The sequence below is a fragment of the Equus asinus genome, chromosome 1 (genome assembly GCF_041296235.1).
Source record: "Equus asinus isolate D_3611 breed Donkey chromosome 1, EquAss-T2T_v2, whole genome shotgun sequence".
NCBI classification, from domain to species: Eukaryota; Metazoa; Chordata; class Mammalia; order Perissodactyla; family Equidae; genus Equus; species Equus asinus.
Genome location: NC_091790.1, coordinates 125332084 through 125351858, shown reverse-complemented (window position 1 = coordinate 125351858; position 19775 = coordinate 125332084). Strand labels below are relative to the sequence as shown.

At 49.0% G+C, this 19775-nt stretch overlaps 1 protein-coding gene across 1 annotated transcript; it reads right to left on the bottom strand.

Moving 5' to 3' along the window:
• Positions 1 to 2453: 2453 nt before the first annotated feature.
• On the bottom strand, positions 2454 to 18734 carry LOC106837205 (UL16-binding protein 1-like). The gene is made up of 7 exons (XM_070517131.1): positions 18569 to 18734; positions 18434 to 18465; positions 15893 to 16145; positions 5674 to 5937; positions 4993 to 5268; positions 4212 to 4344; positions 2454 to 2978 (listed from the first exon to the last, which is right to left on the bottom strand). Exons 1-6 carry the CDS (start codon positions 18732 to 18734, stop codon positions 4229 to 4231), a joined length of 1107 nt encoding a protein of 368 aa, XP_070373232.1. The 3' UTR covers positions 2454 to 2978; positions 4212 to 4228.
• Between the last annotated feature and the right edge of the window lie 1041 nt (positions 18735 to 19775).

Genomic DNA, 19775 nt, shown 5'->3' with positions numbered 1-19775 from the left:
GAGGGAATGCCCCATCAGACTGCCTTCAGACTTCATCTGCAGCATTGGCTCCACTGGGCTCCAGGGAGCCAGTCTACACGGCAGATTGTGGACTCGATGGTCTCCGTTATCACATGAGCCCATTCCTTCTCATCAGTCTCTCTCTCTCCACATCAATCCGGTCCTGGGTCTCTGGAGAACTGTGACTAAAACAGCAGGGTAAGGAAGACTTAACGGGAGATGATATTTGTGCTCAGCTCTGAAGTTCCACACGGTCGTGACCAGTGGCAACCAGACTACCTGACAGAGGATAGGCCAGCACAGAAAGCCTGCAAGCACGACGGTGAGGACTGGCTGGTGGGCCAGAGTGGCTGGTGCTTAGGGTATTGGAGAGGAAGAGATTTCAGCAGGTGAAATGCGACTAAGAGGATATGTGGGAAAGCCCTCAGCAGTCACGAGTTTCAAGCAGAAAAGTCATTGGGAACACACTCACAAACACAGACAGACACACACACACACACACACAAACACTGTACAGGATGGATCTAAGCTCAGAAGAGCTGCTAAGCCCTTTTCTCTGAGTCAGTTCCCTGCCAACTAGCACATCCAAGTGAGGGTCAGGATCTGTAACAGCGAATTTGCACACCCCCATTCCTGGTCTGAGCTGCTTTCATCTCTAGAAGGGCCTCTGCTGACCATGCTGATGAGGTGGAGGAGAGAGAAGCTGAGGAAGGCTGGAGCACAGTGGGTGAGAAGGGAACATCGGGGTAGGACCCGCCTCTAGACAAGGAGCGGGATGTCTACTGTATTTCTTGAGGCATTTACCTTCTTCCATCACATTCTGATAACTAAGTTTTTCTTACATTCCCATTTTCAGGAACAATAGAAACTTTTTTTTTTTTACGAAGACTGGCGCTGAGCTAACATCTGCCGCCAATCCTCCTCTTTTTGCTGAGGGTGACTGACCCAGAGTTAATATCCATACCCATCTTCCTCTATTTTATATGTGGGATGCCTGCCACAGTATGGCTTGACAAGTCATGTGTAGGTCTGCACCCGGGACCTGAATCAGTGAATCCCAGGTGGCCAAAGCGGAACTTTGCTGTGCCATGGGGCTGGCCTCCAACTAAAACTTTTGATACAACCCTAAAGTGATACAGAAGTTGTGAGTACTGTGCAGAGCACATCTCTTGCTGAACCATATAACAATGAGCTGTCACATTGATGTCCCCCACTTTTCGTGATGTCCTCTGATGCCATATACTTAGTCCGTATTTCCCAAGCAGGCCACTCCCCTACATCACAACAACATAATCACCACAAGTTTCAACATTGTCATAATAATCTTCTTTCAAGTCAAAGGAACTGACGGATTGAGGTATTTTTCATGTCCTTTATCAGCTGAAGATGTGGGTTAAGGTATTTTATTTGCCCCTTTTGTTGACCTGGGTAATTTTTAAATGTATGTGGAAAGATTTGGATTCATGCGAACACTGCTATCGTTTGTCAACCAGAAGTTTTCAAATATATATTGGAAAGGTTTAAAAGTTCTGTATCTGTCATGTAGTGGTTTTATTTTTAAGAGAATTTCAGATAATCTGCTCTGAAATAGAGATAGAAATCTTTTAGCCATTTTAAAAAATGTATCCTGCTTCAGTTGGATATCTTAATGCTAGTTTTTGCTAAGTCACGCAGCACTGCAATGAACAATATCTCCACACGCTCTGGGGTCCACGTTTGCCAGCCTGGAATTAACACCGGGATGGCCGTGTCATAGGAAGAACACATCGTCCACTGTGGGGATCTGGTAAAATACATGTCAAAGGAGTGACTCCATTTATACTCCTACTAACAGTGTAGGAGAACTCCTGCTATTCCATTTCCTGTCCGCGACTTGATGTATTTCACAGTGTGTCCATTCACTGGGTATATAAGGGTACCCAGTGTTCTTCTGTGTGATCTTGATGATTTGGGACATGTTCCACCTTCTCACAGGCTTATTCACCATCTCTGAGCTTCTCAAAACATTTGTTCAAATGTTAGGAGAATCGGACTTTTCCTTATGGATTTGTAAGAGGTCACTACGTATTCTGGATACTGATCCTGTGTCTGAGGGGAAAGAAAACAACTCTTAGAAGTAGAGCTGCTTCTGCTGTGAAGACGGACTTCTCACTGAAGGAGGCGAGCCAGGGTGGAGGGATCATAGGACAGTCACTGCTGGGGTGGGGGATCTGGGCTGAAATCAGGAAGATCCTCCTTCCTTAAGTCCCAGAATATTTGTTTCTACCGGGGCATCAGGATAGAGCTGGAGACCGACAGCTGGACTGCTTGTTCATTTCAGAGGGATCCTTCAATTCTCTGTTGCCACAAAATCTAGCAGAATCACCAGCTGTAAGCGCCCTGCAATGTGGAGGAATAGCGATGCCATGAAATCTCTACTGGGTGATAAAAGAAAATTCAAAAATAAGTAAGTATTTTAGATTATAGAGATATTTAATTAAATGTCATTGAAGGGTAGTAAGTTACTAAAGGCAAAAATCATAAACAAAACATTGTTCCATTGAAAAGACAAGGAGGTTTTCAGAACAGAGAAAGAATCCCTGAGGTTCTGCAGTCTGACACGATAATTTTCTGACAATATCATTTACAAGAACAGGGTCACGATGCAGACAAGATGGAAACCGTTCTCCTTCATATTTCTTCATATTTCTTGCTGGAGCAGTTCAGGTTGAAGTGCAGGAATCCCACCACTGAGCACCAAGAAGAAGGGGCACTATATGTTAACAAAAGGCGCTGAATAGGAGAACCGCCCAATGCAGTAAGGGACCTGAGATGTCGCATGGATTGTCTCGTCGTGATCTCATGGTGTCTCTAGATTTGTAAGGTCTGAGCTCCTGGTGGTCTTGAAATGAACAGCAGGTGATCCAAAGGCAGCCAAACAAAAGGCAGAGTCGTGACACGGACCACACACCCAGGACCTCCTCGGGAGTATCGTCAGCCTTCAGAAAAGAAACAGTGTTGGTCGAAGTGGCTGAGGAAATCCTGCGTCAGGTCTCCAGGGTCAGCTTCCCACTCACTCCTCATCTTGAGTACAGCCCTCACTGAGGGTCGTGTATTTCTCCCCACCTGTCACCTGCTCCCTGGTTCCACCAGCTTGTCCCAATCTCCCCCACCCTTTCCCACACCACAGGCAGCCCCAGGCTCTGCTACCAAATGTTTACATTCACGACTAGATCAAGTAATGAATCACCTGCTCCCTTTACTCAGGTCCTGATTCTCCCTCTGATGGGAGGGCCTAAAGGACCTGGTGGGATCTCTGATGGAAGAGAAGGGCCTGCATCCTGACACCTGTGGCCTTGGGGAGGGCTGCAGGCAAACATCCTTCATTTCCTCCTCTCCTAGCCTCTTAGCTAGCAGCACACAGAGCTCTCAGTGTGATGGTCCCTGAGCCCACCTCATCCATTCCTGGTCCAGCTCTGCTGTGAGCATCAACAGCAGCTCAGTCCCACCTATCCCCTGAGTCACCTCTGCTCCAGGGAGGGGTCACAGAGTGACTCAGGATCTGGGGTCTGCAGGAGCCTGACTGCCAAGTGATGCAACAGGCTGAGTCACAATTCCCCTTGTTCCATGGAGAACTGGCCGCCTCCCGATCTCCTCCTACACAGGCTCTACTGTTCTCCTTCTGCCTGACCTGCTGGGAGCCAAGGCACCCTCTGTGGGCACGCAGCCCTGCACTCCAGCCTGTTGAGTTGAGGCTGCAAGGCCTTCCCAGCCCTCCTCCTGGGCTTAGACCCAGGCCCCTCTGCTCTTAGTCCCCTGGATGAGTCCTCTTCCCCTTGACACATACTGTGGAGCCACCATGCAGCTCTTACTCAAATGTGAGTCCTGCCTCTGAATTGTGTGCCTGCTGTCCCCACAGCTCCTCCCACTGGGCCCAAATAGACTCTCCCAAACAGAGGATGTGGTCTGAGTCAGGCCTGACTTTGCTAAACCCCTTTAGCATCAACAGGCCCTAAGCCTTGGGGTGGGCCCCTCCCCTTTCCCACTGGCCTTTCCAGTGAGGAGATGGCAGAACCCAGGGCTGAGCTTGTCCAAGTTATTGCTATGGAACAGTATGAGGCCTTAGTCCCCTGGTCGCATTCCCATGATGAGAATGTTCAGTGCAGGGGCAAGGTTGGGCTGAGAATATACCTTTTCCCGGGCCCTCACATCAGGCTATCTGCTCTCAGTACCTGTTACCATGAAGGACTCAGCCTCGGATGCCAAGGAGAATAGAGCAGCTGAGAGTCACCAGGAGGATCCAGGCGATGGGTGTGATGACTGTGGACCTGGATTGGCCTTTAACTGCGGCCACAGTTGGTGATGCTGAAATGGAAAAGGAAGAGTGACAGCCTTTGTCCAGACCCTAAATGTGAAGAGACTCCTCCTCAACCCCTGCTGCCCCAGACACCTACAATGCGGACATTTTCTCCCCCTCTACTTGTGGCAGCTGCTGTGACAGGCCCTGAGGTAGGAAGATAGATGAGATGGGCCCTGTTCCCAAGGGACTCATCTAGCTAATGAAGCAAACAAGAGTGACAATGTCGCCAATCACTGCTGCTGTGAGAGAAGAGGAGGTGACACCTGAGGGTGGTGGTAGGGAAGTCCTCTCAGGAGCTGACATTTGGGGTGGGATTGAAGGGTTTCCAGAAATAAACCAGTTGAGATGCAAAAGGAAAATGAAGCTAAGAAGAGGGAACAGTAAGAAGAAAAGGTCTGGACACAGAAGGATGCCCTCATGTTTGGGGTCAGCCAGAAATCCACGGTGAGTGGACCAGAGGCATGTGCAGTGAGGAAGACATGCCAGGAGTGAGAAGGGAGAGGAAGGGTGGTAGAAGCGACCTATGGCAATTAGTCTCCCAGGAAGACCTCACCACGATGGATCACTCTTTCAACACCCACCCGCAACACACTGTAGGGTGTGTTGCTCTGGTGTCCAGAGAGCTGCCCCTTCCTCCTCCTCTTCTCAGGTACCTGTTGTCTCCAGCATTTTCTCCCAGTGCACCATGAAACTTTCAAGCCAGCTCCTGCAGTCTCCCATGGAGATCTTCCTGAAGAACTCAGTCACATCCCTGTCACTCCCCCACTTCTCTTTCATCTGTCTGCCTCTAGGGTGAAGCACAGTCCAGGTTTTGTTCTCCGAGTCAAAGAGAAGGAACATCTGTCCATGGAAGCCGAACTGCCAGGATGCGCACGTGTGTCCATTGGCTTCACACTGACACAGCATCCTGCCCTGCAGTGGGAGAGGGTCTGTCCCCACCGTGGGAAAGAGGTCAGCCTCTGTTCTGGACTAATCATTTGCCCCCAACCACCCCATTGTCCAGCACCTCTGGGGCCCTTTGTATTTTTTTTAAGATTTTATTTTTTTCTTTTTCTCCCCATAGCCCCCCGGTACATAGCTGTATATTCTTAGTTGTGGGTCCCTCTAGTTGTGGCATGTGGGAAGCTGCCTCAGCGTGGTCTGATGAGCAGTGCCATGTCCACATCCAGGATTCGAACCAATGAAACACTGGGCCGCCTGCAGTGGAGTGCGCAAACTTAACCACTAGGCCAAGGGGCCAGCCCCCTGTATTTTTTTTTTTTTTTAACATGAGTACAATCAACGCACCTAACCCCACAACCTGCTCTCTCCTGCACTTGGACTTTCTCACTTACCCCTGTCCGTGTATTTCTCCGGTTTAACGTCCAGCAGTTGCTGTCTGAGCAAGTTCCCCACGTCTCTCAGCGTTTCCACCTGTTCTTGCCAGGCCCTCGTGCCTTTTACCTCCTCTCCCAGGAGACTCAAGGATTTGACCTCCTGGCTGCCACAGTCATAGGAAAGGAAAGTCTTTTCATCGACTTGGCCTTGAACCTCACACCAGGATTGTCCAGGGCTGGGCTTAGGAATGAGGGTGAACTCATAGCAAAGAGAGGGAGCGTCTGTGAAGGAAAAACGCAGGTGAGCGCTGGGGTAGGGAGAAAAGGACCCCTAGGCATTCCCTGACCGCCTCCACTCTGGGACGGCCAGAGAGTCTCTGAAGGGCTAGGCTGCAGAGCGTACATGCCTCTGTCCGGCCCCGCCCACCCAGCAGTGGGAGGTTAGTGCCCCTCCCTTGATGCAGAAGGAAGAGGAGGAGGAGGAGCAGGAGGTGTCTGCCCGGCAGAATCCAAGCCTGGGCCTCCCTTCCCTTCTACTCCAGGTTCTGGGGCCCAGGAATGGAGGCTTTTGCTGGACTGTGTCCTCAGGCAAGGGGATAAGGGATCAGTTGGTAGAGAGGCGAATGGGGACAGTTCCCATTTGGGAAGGTGTTGGGAGGCACCGCGGTGCATGGGGACAAGGTGAGGTGAGCAGTGAGAGGCTGTGAGCTGGGGTGGAGGAGCAGGGACTCTGGAGGGACAGTGGCTGGGTCTGCAGGTGCGGTGAGCCACTGGGTAGGATCGCTGGGAAGTTCCTGGGGGAGAGCGGTGGGCAGGATGGAGGGTGTGTGGGGACAGTGGTGTGAGCAGAGAAGGGCACATGGTGTTTGGGGTTCGCGTCCCTGCGTCCCTGCGGGAATGTCCCCTGTCCTGACCAAGCCTCGGGTGCCCTGGGGGTTCAGCAGCCTTTCCCGCCGCGCCCTCTCTCCCTCCCCTGCACCCAACCCCTATGCCCGTTTTCCCGCATTTCTTATTCGCCAGAGTCGCCTCTCTTCCCCGCCCACCCCTTGCCCAGAGGCGACAACCACTCGGGGCGGGGGGGGGGGGGGGGGGGGGGGCGGACGCGAGCCTGCGGTGGAAACTTAAGGGGAGACAGCGGCCCCACTGCCCAAGAAGGCACCCGAGCGCCCGTGAGCCCCCACATCCCCTCGCCGGTCCTAATCCATCGCCCACCCCACTTCCCCGCAGCTTCCATCCCGAACTCACGTTCCGCCCGGGGCCAGTCCCGTTGCGGGAGCAGGAGCAGGGGCAGGAGGCCGAGACAGAACTTGGAGGCCGCAGTCCACCCCATGGCTACTTGCAACGGGGATGGGAACCCAGCTCTCGGTCCCGTTGGCCGCAGACTAAGTGTTCTGTGCAGGGGCCGGACTTTGTCTCCTGAACTATTCCCCAGGGCCCGCCCTCCTCGCCCTCCTCGCCCTCCTGGCCCGCCTTCCCAGCCTTGCCAGGCGACTCCTTGCGTCATCGCTCGCCTCCCATCCCTCACCTAGCGTCCGTCGTTCTCCTGGTTTGGGTCTGGTGGGTCTGGTGACTCGCGTTACTCATTATTTCCAGTCTCCTCCTGTAACCGAAGTCTCTCTCCCTTTTCCCCCTGCCCCTCAGCCCTTCTTTCCTGCACCCCACCCCTGGCCCTCCCGTCTCTGTCCCGTGTTCACAATCTTTCCTCTCTTCTTAAATGACACAAGATTTTCCTTCTCGAGAACACTCCCGTCTTAATGAAAGGGGCTGAACACAGCCCTTAGCTGTCCTGTCATCGACGGTACGTTTTCTAGTAGTTTTGATCCCAGCGGAGCCCAAGACCTTTTGGTAAACAAATTAACCCCTCTTTGGGAAAGTCTGGGGTGCTGTGTTCCGAATTTGTATTTCCAAGTTTTTGTGGCACAAAAGGATTCAAAGCTGCTCTTTCTGTGAGAACGCAGCCCTGGACTCCAGCCTTTAGACATGAGTCTGCAAAGCATTCCCAGCCCTCCTCCTGGGTTAGACCCAGGCCCCTCTCCTCTTAGCCCCCTGGAGGAGTCCCCTTCCCCTTGACACATACTGTGGAGCCAACACGTGACTCTCACCCAAATGTGAGTCCTGCCCCTGACTTGTGAGCCTGCTGTCCCCACCCCTCCTCCCACTGGGCCCAAAGAGACTCTCCCAAACAGGTGACCTGGTCTGAGTCAGGCCTGACTTTGCTAAACCCCTTTAGCATCAACAGGCCCTAAACCTTGGGGTGGGCCCTTCCCCTTTCCCACTGGCCCTCCAGTGAGGAGATATCTGAACTCAGGGGTGAGCTTGTGAAAGTTATTGCTTCCAAGTTATATGAAGTCAAAAGAAAAGGTCGTGCTTTAAACTTACAGAACACATCAAGACTCAACCCACAGTAAGTGAAATAACACAGCAGGTTACGTCCTCAGGAAATACAGATATTAAAAACATCGATAAACTGTAAAATATGTGTATTTACATCCTTAAAGTCATAAAGAATGAAAAAAAAATTTCAAATAATGAAATGATTATAAAAGACCAGCTATATTTGAAATAGAACCAGACAGAACTTCTAGCAACAAAAAATATGTTAAAATTAAAAACTCAACACACTGGTGAACCAGCATATTAGACATAGTTCAATAGAGAATCAGTGAGCAGAGTGATTAATCTGAAGGAATCACTCAAAATTTAGTGGAGAGAGTTTCATCCTGAAACTATAAGAGAGAGGCAGAAAATATGGATCTGCAATGAAATGGTCCAACTTACATCTAACAGGGCTTCCAAAAGCCAGAGAAGGAAGAAAATGAGGGAGCGGAAATTCAAAGAGCTGATAGCTAAGTATTTTCCAGATTTTATGAAAGACATTGATCCTCCATTTCTGGAAACACAGTAAATCTCAAGTAGGATATATAGAAATAAATTCACTCCTAGGCACATTGTGGTAAAATTGCACAACATCTTCAAGATCTTCAAAGACAAAAACTTCAAGAAGGTTTGATATGATTACCTTCAATGGAAAGGCAATGAAATTGACAACAGATTTCCAATTAGTTTTGAAAAATTCTCAGCCATTATCTCTTCAAAAATAACTTCTTGTTATTTTCTCTTACCTCTCCCTTTAGGGTTCTGATTAGTGTAGGGTAAACCTTCTCACTGTGTCTGTTAACTCTTTCTTCTGGATTTTTCCATCCTTTGATCTTTCTGTAACTCATTCCACATAATTGTTTCTTTCCTTTTTTTTTGTTTTGAGGAAGATCAGCCCTGAACTAACATTCGTCCCCGATCCTCCTCTTTTTGCTGAGGAAGACTGGCCCTGAGCTAACATCCGTGCCCATCTTCCTCTACTTTATACGTGGGACCCCTGCCACAGCATGGCTTGACAAGCAGTATGTAGGTCCACACCCGGGATCTGAACTCGTGAACCCTGGGCTGCCAAAGCAGAACAAGGGAACTTAACAGGTGTGCCATCCGGCCGGCCCACACATAATTTCTTCTGACACGCATTCCAGTTGATCCGTTCTCTCCTCGGGTATGTATAAGCTGCTACTAAAGGCATCCACTGAGTGGTTAATTTCAGTTATTCAATTTTACGGTTTTGGATTATTCCATAATTCAAATATCCTCTGTCACTTTTATATAATTTCCAATTCAGTATTGAATTTTCTCATCTTTTTTTTAGCTCATTAAACATAGGAAGCATAGTTATTTTAAAATACCTGCCTGATAATTCTAAAATCTAAAGCTGCAAGATCTAACAGGTAGTCTTAGTCACATTTGGCTATTGAGCACTTGAATGGTGGGTAGCCTGAATTGAGATGTCCTGTAGTATAAAATGCACATCAGATTTCAAAGACTTCGCATAAAAATGTCAAATGTCTCATTATTAATTTTTTTATATCGATTACATGTTGAAATAACAATTTAGGTTAAATAAAAATTTGAGTCATACATACTGAGTTAGAGAAAAGTATTAGAGATCTTGTCAAGATGGCGGCATAGGCGGACTCTGAACTCACCGCCTCCCACGAACACAACCAGGTTACAATTATTCTTAGAAAAATTATCCCGAGAGAGACCTCCACACTGAATAAGAGGAACCCCCACAACAAGAGACAGTCCTGACTGAGGCAGAAGAGGCATCCACTGTCTCCTCCCTCCTCCAGTGCAAAGCTCTGGTCCAGACGCTGGCCTGGACTTGCCCTGCCTCCGCTCACTCTGCACAATGTCGCTAAGGCACGGTCTCTCCTCCTGCGCAGCCCAAGCTGCCTCCTAAGCAAACCCCCAAAGGCCAGCCCAGACAGCCAGTGCCTGAGGTTGGGGCAGCTGCAGTCCCATTAGTTTCTCATTAACAAAGACAATAAAGGGTGTTGCTGCAGCTACAAGGACTCTTCTGGAATGTAATCTGATTGGGTCATTCCCCTGCTTAAGAAAAATCCTCCAACATGTCACCATTACCCTCCTGATGCTCAGAGACCCCCGTCCAGCCCCGGCTCTCCCCCAGCGATGCCCTCAAGGGCCAACGGCAGAGAGCACACTGAGGGGCTCGCAGCTCTCACAGCAGGGGCTTTCCTGAAGGAAGAGGCTGCTGCAGCCTCCGAGAGAGAAGACTTGTTTTATGAGCCCCTGGCCAGGAATAAGCACACTTGATGTTGCCAAAAAGCACACATCTATTGAGAAGATGGGCCCCAGTTTGACAGTCACTTAAAACAGTGAGGACTAGTAAGTTCGATTTAAATAAGCCACATAGTAACCCCCACCCCCAAGAAGAAATTTGCTGTCTTTCTCCACCTCTGGAAAGATCCAGGGCTGACGTCTTTGTTCTGCTTCTTCCAGGTAAGGGGAGATGTGACAGTTGCATTAATAATAGGCCTTTTATAGAGAACTTTCCTTTGGTTCTGGAAGGTTCATTGCTTTCCACACAATGGCTTACCACTTTATAATTCTGGAAAGCGTCTTATAACTCATCAGTAACACATTATAGTTAGCAGCTGTTTGCATTAAAGTTTACTTTTAAATACTATTTATAAGTAGACAAACCAAAATACACCTATATGATATAAACAGCAATGAATGCGAATAATGTATTTTAAAGCCCTCAAAAATTTAACCCCAAAGATTTAAGATGGAAAAATCAAGGAAGCTCTGAAATATCCTACATAATATAAAACTAATTAATCCTGCCACTCCTGGAGGAAAAAGAATCATTGTTTTAGTCACTTACTTTTGTTTGGTGAGCTGTAAGATATGATTTCTGAACACAGTGAAATTCTCATATCCTCTAAATTGATCACTGTTGTATTTGAAATAAGACAGATACATTTCCTCTCAGTTCAAGGCCAGGCAAATGACACTGTATAATGTATGTTAAAATAAGCCAGAGCTTATCTACCAAGAAACAGGCCTTAAAAATAAACAAACGACAAGAAGAGGAAACAAGTGCCCTATCATTTAAAAATATTTGACTTACTGATGAAGAACAAGATAAATGTAATTCTGAAGTTTCGTCATAAAAATGTAGCAAACCAGCGTTAAATACTATGGAAACACTGATTTCTTTTTAAAACTAAACACACTTGGTAAGCTCTGCAGAGGCGAAATAAGACTGCTCTCAATTTTGATGGAGCAAATCCAGGCGGCATCTTATACAGAGAGGAACAGTATTGTTAACTAACCTGAATACAACACATGGCTGTGAACGGAGCCTTCACCACAAGGAAGAGGCTCTGGAATCTGGATCCGCACCGTGTGGGCACAAATGAGACAGCTGAGGCGGAGAAGTTAGAAGGGACTCCTGAAGGCAGGAAATGGAAGTGGGGCCAGACTAAGGGAAGAGGCTTAGACATTGTGGGTCCAAATCCACTGTGGCTGTTTGTTTTTGTGTTTTTTTTAACTGTGTTTTTCTTAATTGCAACACTTTGGGAAAAAATTATTCACAACCCCAACATGATTATCACCATTTTGGGCATGTGCTGTTCCAGTCTTTCTCCAGATGAGCTGACGATAATGATAATGAACAGCTGCCATTTATGGGATGATTTCTTTGTACCAGGCTCCATGCTAAGTGCTCGTGAGCCATAGCTTCGCTCTGCTCGCACAAGTCTCTGAGGTGGGTGTTTTCGTCTGCATCACACTCCCGAGGAAGCCAGGGTCAGAGAGGATAACCGAGTTGCTAAGGCCACACGTGGTAAATCTGCCAGTTCAGACGTCAGCCCAGATCTTTCTAACTGAAAGACTCTCCCTTCTCACTACACTTTGGGGCACCTCACGTGTATTCCAGGTGCAGTAAATACAAATCTACATCATGAATTTAACCTAACTAATTAGTGTATTCTATTTATTGGTATTTATTCATATATGCTAGCATCGCCCATGTCACTACATAAACTTCTCAGTTGCCACTTCATTTCCTCACCTCCACTACTGAACATTTACTTTGTCCCCATTTTCACTGTTATAAATACTGCCATAATAAACTTTTCTTCTCATACTTTTTCTTTAGCATGGATCATTTTCCTAAAAAGATATTCCAGAAGAATGAATGACTATTTTAATGGACTCTGCTACATATTTCCTGATTGGTACCATTTTACACTTCCGGAGACCACATAAGATTATACTAAGTTCTCCATGCATGCCAGTATCAGAGGAAACTTGCTTTTGCCAGTTTAATAAGCATAAGCTGGCATTATTTGCATTTCTTTGATTACTTTTAAGCTTGAAAATTTTTCATGTTTATCACCTATATACCCTCTTCTGGGAACTGTTTGTCACATCTTTTGCCCATTGATTTTTGTTTTTCTTACTGATTCACATAAGTTCTATTAATATAATAAATACTTTTTATCTCATGTTTCCCTAAACTCTTATTTGCAATTCCTTTTGTTTCTTGACATAAAGAATTGTTTAAAGACATGTACATAATCCATCCTTTCTCTCTGTGATCTCTTTGATTAGAAGGTTGTCTTCCCTCCAGATATGTAATAGTGAGCTTATTGTCTTTGAGTCTTCCTATGTGTGGAGTAACCTATGGTTTAATTGTTTTTTTAAATTATTTAATTCTTTACCCATCTAGAATTTATGTGTGGTCAGAGCTGCAGGTCTAAATGTATTTTCCCCAATATTCCTACCAGTTATCTCGATATTATTTACAAAATATAAATGTTTGCCTCTTTTGTGATCTTCACTTACAACACAAAGCGGGAGGTTGAAAATGTGAGAGAGAAAGGTCCTTGGAGGAGGAGACTGGTCAGGCACATGTGGAGGGATCAGCTTTGAACAGGAGTCAACTCCTTCCTCCGCGCTTGGAGGAGATGAGGGAGAGGCTGGGGGGCGGTGTGTGGGTCTGTAGTGGGGAGAGCAGGGCGCTGCCTAACAGCTTTTGATTTTTCCCTCAGAGTGGGGCCTGAGTTCCCAAATTACACAAGGTCCTCCCAGGGATCCTGAGTTTCAAGATGAGTATCCTATGGAAACGACATCAAGGTTCTGTCCTTGAGCCCTTAGAGATATATTCTCAAGCTCCTCTGAGGTCCTAACCACTCCACTCCCCCCTCCTGCTGCCCTTCAGTTTTATGGGGACACCCAGTCCCCAACCCCTCCAGGCAGCCAGGTGACCCAACCAGGGTCCTGTAATGACATCACGGACATGTGTGCCACCTTCATAATGCACAAAGCACGTCTACCCTGATCCTCACGACAGCCCGGGCTGGAGCACAAGGGGAGCACTCAAGTCCCAGGAGATTAGCAGGGACCCGTACGTGGAGGAGCTGGCTCTCAAACCCAGGTCTCAGGACCTCAAGCCCCCTGCCCTGCTCTCTGCACAGCACTGCAGGCAGAGTCAGTCCTTCCAACACACCTCTCTCCAGCATCTTCCACACAATCCCGCGTTCTCCTACCATCCCTGACAGCCACCTGGCCAGTCCCACTGTGGGAAACCCAAGCATCCTCTTTCTCTGTTTCCAGGTTGCCTGGTGCTGCTGGAGAAAGCATTTGAACTGCTCTGTAACACAGCTCCCCCAACACCACTCCCCAGCTCCCGTGACACAGCTCCACGGCTCCTGTGCTGTGAGACCCTAGGACAAGTTACTTTCTCTCACCACGCCTTCGCATACCCTGGGGATGATAACAGAACCTAGATCTCTGGGTGTTTTGAGGACAGAGGGAGTTCTTGTGTGTAAGGAGCTTATAACAGTGCCCAGTACTAAAACTCAATACCCGTCAGCAATAAACAGGGCTGATGGGTTCCCTATACGTTTGCACTGTCTCATCCCATTATTCCCTCCCCATTTCTTCATCATGTTTATATTCACCTCAAATGGACCCCTAGGAAATCTCTACAAGAGCTTTTCTAGACCATTTTCATGCTCCTTTAGCCTCTAACTCCACATGTCACAAGATCCAGAAAAGAAAAATCAAGGTGGAAAAACTTAGTGGTCTCAGAAGCATAAAGAACTTCAACAGGTCAAGTATCTGAGCAGGGAAAGCACAGGACAGCGAACAGGGTAACCTGTGCCCCACCTGCAGAGCAGGACACAGGACAGTGAACAGGGCAACCTGTGCCCCATGTGCAGAGCAGAACACAGGACAGCGAACAGGGTAACCTGTGCCCCATCTGCAGAGCAGGAAGAGGGCACCTCCGGGCCTGAGCTGCCCCCTCCCATGTTCCCCGTTGCTGGGGATCTGAAGAAGTGCCAGCATGGCAGTGTTTTTCCAGAAGGGGACCAACCCCAGTGGTGACCTGTCTTCCCCCTGACCATCTCCAAAACCGAATTCCTAGACAAACTCCCCCTAGGGAAGGGAAAGGCAAAGAAGGAATTAGAAGGAAAAAATGACTCAGAAGCTTCTACTAGTGAACTAAACTTCTTCGTTAACTTCCATGGGCATGTTCTTTCCTTGTTAGTTTTCCTTTTGGTTTCCTCTGGTTTATAGGAAAACTCCCTTTGCAATGTGGGTTTCTTCCCGATATGCGGTGAGAACAAGAGAAAGGGACTTTGTCTCTTTGCTGCTGGGACTTTTGGGTCCCTGTTTGGCAGAGAGAAAGGATGTGTGTGTGACCATGGGTGGGCTCAGGGATGCTGGTGGGGGTCCAGGTGAAAGGGCCTCCTGCTCCCCTCAGGGAGAAAACGTCAGTGTCCTTCCCTGTGTCTGCCTCAAGGCTGAGCGGTCACAGGGTGACCTTCGGATGTCTGCCCCCTGACAAGGGTGCTGAGCCTCCTCCTGGGTGGAGGTGGGTAGGGAGGCAGGCCAGTGTGGACACAGACTTCCAGACCCTTCTCACTGGACCCGCAGGTCATGGAGACTCCAGATTCCCCAAGGCGCTGAGGCTACCCCCTCTAATCTTGCTGTGACATCACCCTCGTGTTATCATACATCAAACAGCAACAGAGAGCGATCCCACACACTGAGCTCACCACCAGTGGGCCCAGTCAAGTTTTGTTCCATAGTGACCTTAGTCTCCAACTGCCACAGTTTTTTTGGAGTCTCCTCTACTGTCTCAAGTCTCATTCTGAGCATCCACAGAAAATAAAACCATTGAATGAAACGCATCATTTTTCGCCCTTTTAAAAAAAAAAAATCTTAAACTTTGATTTTCAATAAAAATCAAGTCCCTTGTTTTCACTGTTTATAAAAGGGAACAGTAATTCACAGGAATCAGTTGGATCCACTTCAAAAATGCCTGACTCTTTTTCCTTCCAGTTTTCCCCTGATGAAAGCAAGCAGAGGTGAGACTATGAGTCATGAGGGCCAAGCTCAGACACGGGTGTGTTATCAGCATGTGACATCCAACTAGATTTTGCTCTTGTAATTACTTGACATAAACCACGCCTTATAAAAATTGGAAATCAAAATACATATTTTGGGGTTTTTTGTCTCAGAGTTTTCTCTTTTAAATCGAATTTCCGAGAATCCTCTCAGATCAGCCGCTATCCCCAAGCCCAGAAAAATTCCAGAAGCAGCCCTCCGTGCCTGCCTCTGCCCGATCTACTGGGATCTTTCAGAAACCATGCCTAGACTGGGAAATCAAAGACACTCTTCTGGAGGCCCGCAGCTACGATAGCTGGGAGGGAGGGTGTTCTATTCCTAGCTTGGCTGAGAAGGGCCCCGCGCTCCTGCCTAGGCGCGTCTCCCGGATGCAGCCATCCGACAGGTGCAAGGACGGCAGGACCAAGAGTCTGGCCCCGTCCCCCAACGCGGGCCCGACCCAGCCCGCCCTTAGCGGCGCGCTTACCCGGCCGAGGCGGAGGTGGAGGTGTAGCTGCTGTAGCCGCGGTGCAGTTGAAGAGGTAGCAGCCCAGCGCGGCGTCCGCCCTGCAGCGGGAGGCATAGCCGGCCTGGCCGGGCGCCGCTCCTCGGGCTTTCCCGAGGCTTCCGGGCGCTCCCGCGCCTCTCTGTCCGGCCCCGGGGCGCGAACAGCGGCGCTGCGGGGGCGGGGATGCGCGGAGCCCCGCCCAGGCCGCCCCCCCCGCCCCTCCGCCCCTTTGCTAGGGTTGACCCCGCCCACCGCACCCCCTTCCGCAGGCTCCTCCCAGGAGGGGAGGGCAGCCGAGGGGGGTGTGGCCCAGAGAGAGGTTCTGTGCCGGCGGGTGCAGCCCAGAGAGCGGTCTGCGCCCGCGGCCTCCGGGTTAGGGCAGCGTTTCTGTCTAGGCCCGCTGGGCTTTATTATTAGCCAGACCTGCTCGGGTCTCAGCTCAAAGGGGCACGGGCACTTGAGGGAAGGGGGTCTTCCACCAATCCTTGTGACCTCGGGGCCTGCTCCAGAGAAGGGACACGCTCTACTGGGGAACCACCAGACGCTGTCTCCAGTCCTTCACCTCCAACGTCCCTAGTTATTTCCACACTGGGTTCCCGAGATGTTGGACTTGGGTAACACAAGGCGGGCAGTGCTATTGAAAAATACAAAAATTGGGAGTCACATTCACTCAGCTTCCACAAACATAACGAGAAATCTGAGCACGGCCAATTACATGGACCTGATGAGTTATCTCTGTAGCCCGTGCAGAGGCCCTCAGCTCAGAGCGTGTGGATCTAGAGGAGCAGTGTTTTAAATGACATCGTAAGGTATATAAAACGTCCAACCAGTGGAGGCTACACCTGAGAGCTCCACCTGCCCGTGAGCAGCTTCTGTGTCTTGTTTATTTCTGTCAGTTTCTATTGATTCATTTTTTTCCTGATTATAGATCACATTTCCTTGCTCTTTGGCATGTCCAGAAATGTTTTGATGAGATGCTTGAAAGTTGTGAATTGCGTATTGTTAACAGCCTATATTTTTTTAGTCGCAGTAGAATAAATAACAGCATAGGAAGATAGCAGTCTGTGCTGCCATGTTTTTTATTTCCAGAGCTGATGTTTAGGAACTCATTTCCTTCAGGTCCGGAACAGATAGAAGGTGGAACTAGAAGGTGAAAACAGAAAAAAAGAGTAAAAGTTAACCCAGTATTTCTTGCTATTCCCCGAAAAGGAGAAATTGCAGAGTTTTTGAGGGTGCTTATTTGAGTGACTTTGACACTTCCTAGCCCTGAAGGCTGTGTCTGGGCTGTACCACGGTGGGCTGGAGGATCTCCCACCTGCGAGAGAGTCACCGCACAGCTGCGGCCACTTCAGATGCCCTGGAAGCAGCATAAGGATTCCTTTTTGCCTTAGACTCAGACAGCTTGGGTAGGCTTGTTATGAGCAGAAACTTTCACTTGTGATTAAAATGACTTCTAAAGATAGCATCAAACCTTCTAAATACTGGTTATTAGAATAATGATTTATATGAAAAATAAACAAGTATGAATGTTAACTAACGATTATATATAATTTCAAAGTTTGTAAGACACTTTCACATACCTGATTTCATGCGGCTCCTGTGGAGGGTGGGGGCTTAAGATTAAGTACATCATTTCTATGTAGAGACGAAGAAGTGGACAAGGGCTGGGGTGAGACCATGGCTCACCTCTCCCAAGTCCTCATTAGACTATGTCCTCCCCGAGAGCCGGAGGCCAGCCTGCTCCTCACCTTCCTGGTACCTGATCTCCTCCCATGCTTTGTGATGATGATGCCAATTAGGACTGAGCAGATGAAGATGGAAGGGATGATCCACGTAATTAACTGGATGGATGAAGCCTGGTAATTATCTGAGAACTTTACTGATTGTACTAAAACAAGATAACAGCAAAAGCCTTGTCAAACCTAAGAACACACCTATGTTCCCAGGCAGCACGTGTGCCCCCACATATATGCTGACTCAGGTGACAGCCACTCTATCAGGTCCTGGGGGATAAAGATGAACAGGGGTTGTGCCCTGTCCTCATGGAGCTCATGTTTGTGCTGAAGGAGACAGCAAATGTCCATCTGATCACCATACGGGGTGCCATGTTCACTGTGGGTAGACTTTTTTGAAGATGACAGAATTGGGGTGCTTAGTTCTGTCTGGGAAAGGGGTGAAGGCTTCATAAGAAGGGACATTTGGGTTGGTTACAGGATAACTAAAACAGAGGAAGACAAGGCCTGGAAGCACAACGATGCATAGAGATTTGGGTACCATCTAGCAGTCCAGGGCCACTGGACGATTGGTCAATGCGGAAGGGGGCTTCTGCATTGAGGGAGAGAGGGTGGGAAAGGAGGATAGTGGGACATTCTATAGCAGTCAATGACTCTCCAGAGAGGAAGTCAACCAGAAATGAATCAATCCACCCATCAAATGTTCAAATATACACACAGACTCACATCCACACAGTAAAGGCAGTAGAACTTACAGAGAGCTATCCCATCCTCTGCCCCCTCTTACCTGTGGGCTCCGGCATTTTCCCCAGGCTCCTCCTGGGGGGGGGGGGGGGGAGGGCAGCTGAGGGGGGTGTGGCCCAGGGAGCAGTTCTGTGCTGGCGGGTGCCGCCCAGAGAGCGGTCTGTGCCCCCTCAGTTACCTGTGGGCTCCAGCACTTTCTCCCAGTGTTCTAAGAATTCCCTCAGCCAGTGATTGCAGTCTCCTGCTGAGATCTTCCTGAAATGCTCTGCCAGGTCCTGGCTGTTCTCCCACTCCTCCTGGGTCCCTCTGGCTCCGGGATCAATGACTGTCCAGTTCATGCTCATCGTGTCAAAGACGGCTGTCTGTCCATTGAAGCTGAACTGCCAGGACGCAGCAGTGCATTGTTCTGCTTCACGCTGACAAGACAGCTTGACCTGAAAGGTGGGAAGACCTGCAGACCACCCCCCCCCCGCCCCCACCGACAAAGACGTCATCCTGGGCTCTTGGGAGCTCCACCATCTTCCAGCAGATCAAGTGTGTCTCTGCACATTGAGGGACCTCTATTCTTGTCTCCAGGAGAAAAGACAGGAAAGGGAGAGCTGCCACATGTGAGCACAGTGCCAGGTGGGGTGCCTGAGGCTGGGAACCTCCCCCAGAACTGGGTGTGAGGAACACCTGGGAGCCAGTCCAGCTAAACCACACGCTTGCCGTGGTGACAGCACATGGATAGGTGCTCACCTGCCTAAAATCTGCGTGAAGCCACACACACCCCCCTACCCCCCCAGCCAGTTCTCTCCATTCCAGGACACTCAAGGCTGGTGTCTTCCAGGCTTCTACCAGCAGCAGTAGTGGCAAGAGTAAAATTGCATTACAAGACACTGGCGATATTCCCGCTCAGCACTTTGCGGAAAGTTGCTGGCAACACACAGCTGTGTGTGGGAACTGTCCAAGTCATCCCTCCCAGATGACTGAGAGACCTCTTGAAGTCCAGCTGAAGAAAGTGGTGCCAGGAGAGAGATTTGTAAGTATTCAAAATATGATTACTCATGAAAAAACAAAATTCATTTTGAATAACCCCTCTCCCCTCTCCTCAAACCCCTCCTGGTGTGAGCAAGGTTGCTGGAGGTGATGTGAGCTCCTTTCCGCCCTCCACCTCCCACCAACTTCCTCCCCCCATCTCCTCGCTGCCTCTTTTGCCCTCCCTTCCCATGCCCTCTCCATCTTCCCATAGTGTCTCCCCTCTCCCACCCCTAACTCATTTGAACTCTTTCCCCTTAAATGACTGAGATTCACTCTCACCAATTTCACTCAAGTTAATCAAACCAGCTGAACACAGAAGCACCTGTCTGTCGTCACAGATGAGTTTCATGACAGAGTCCAACAGT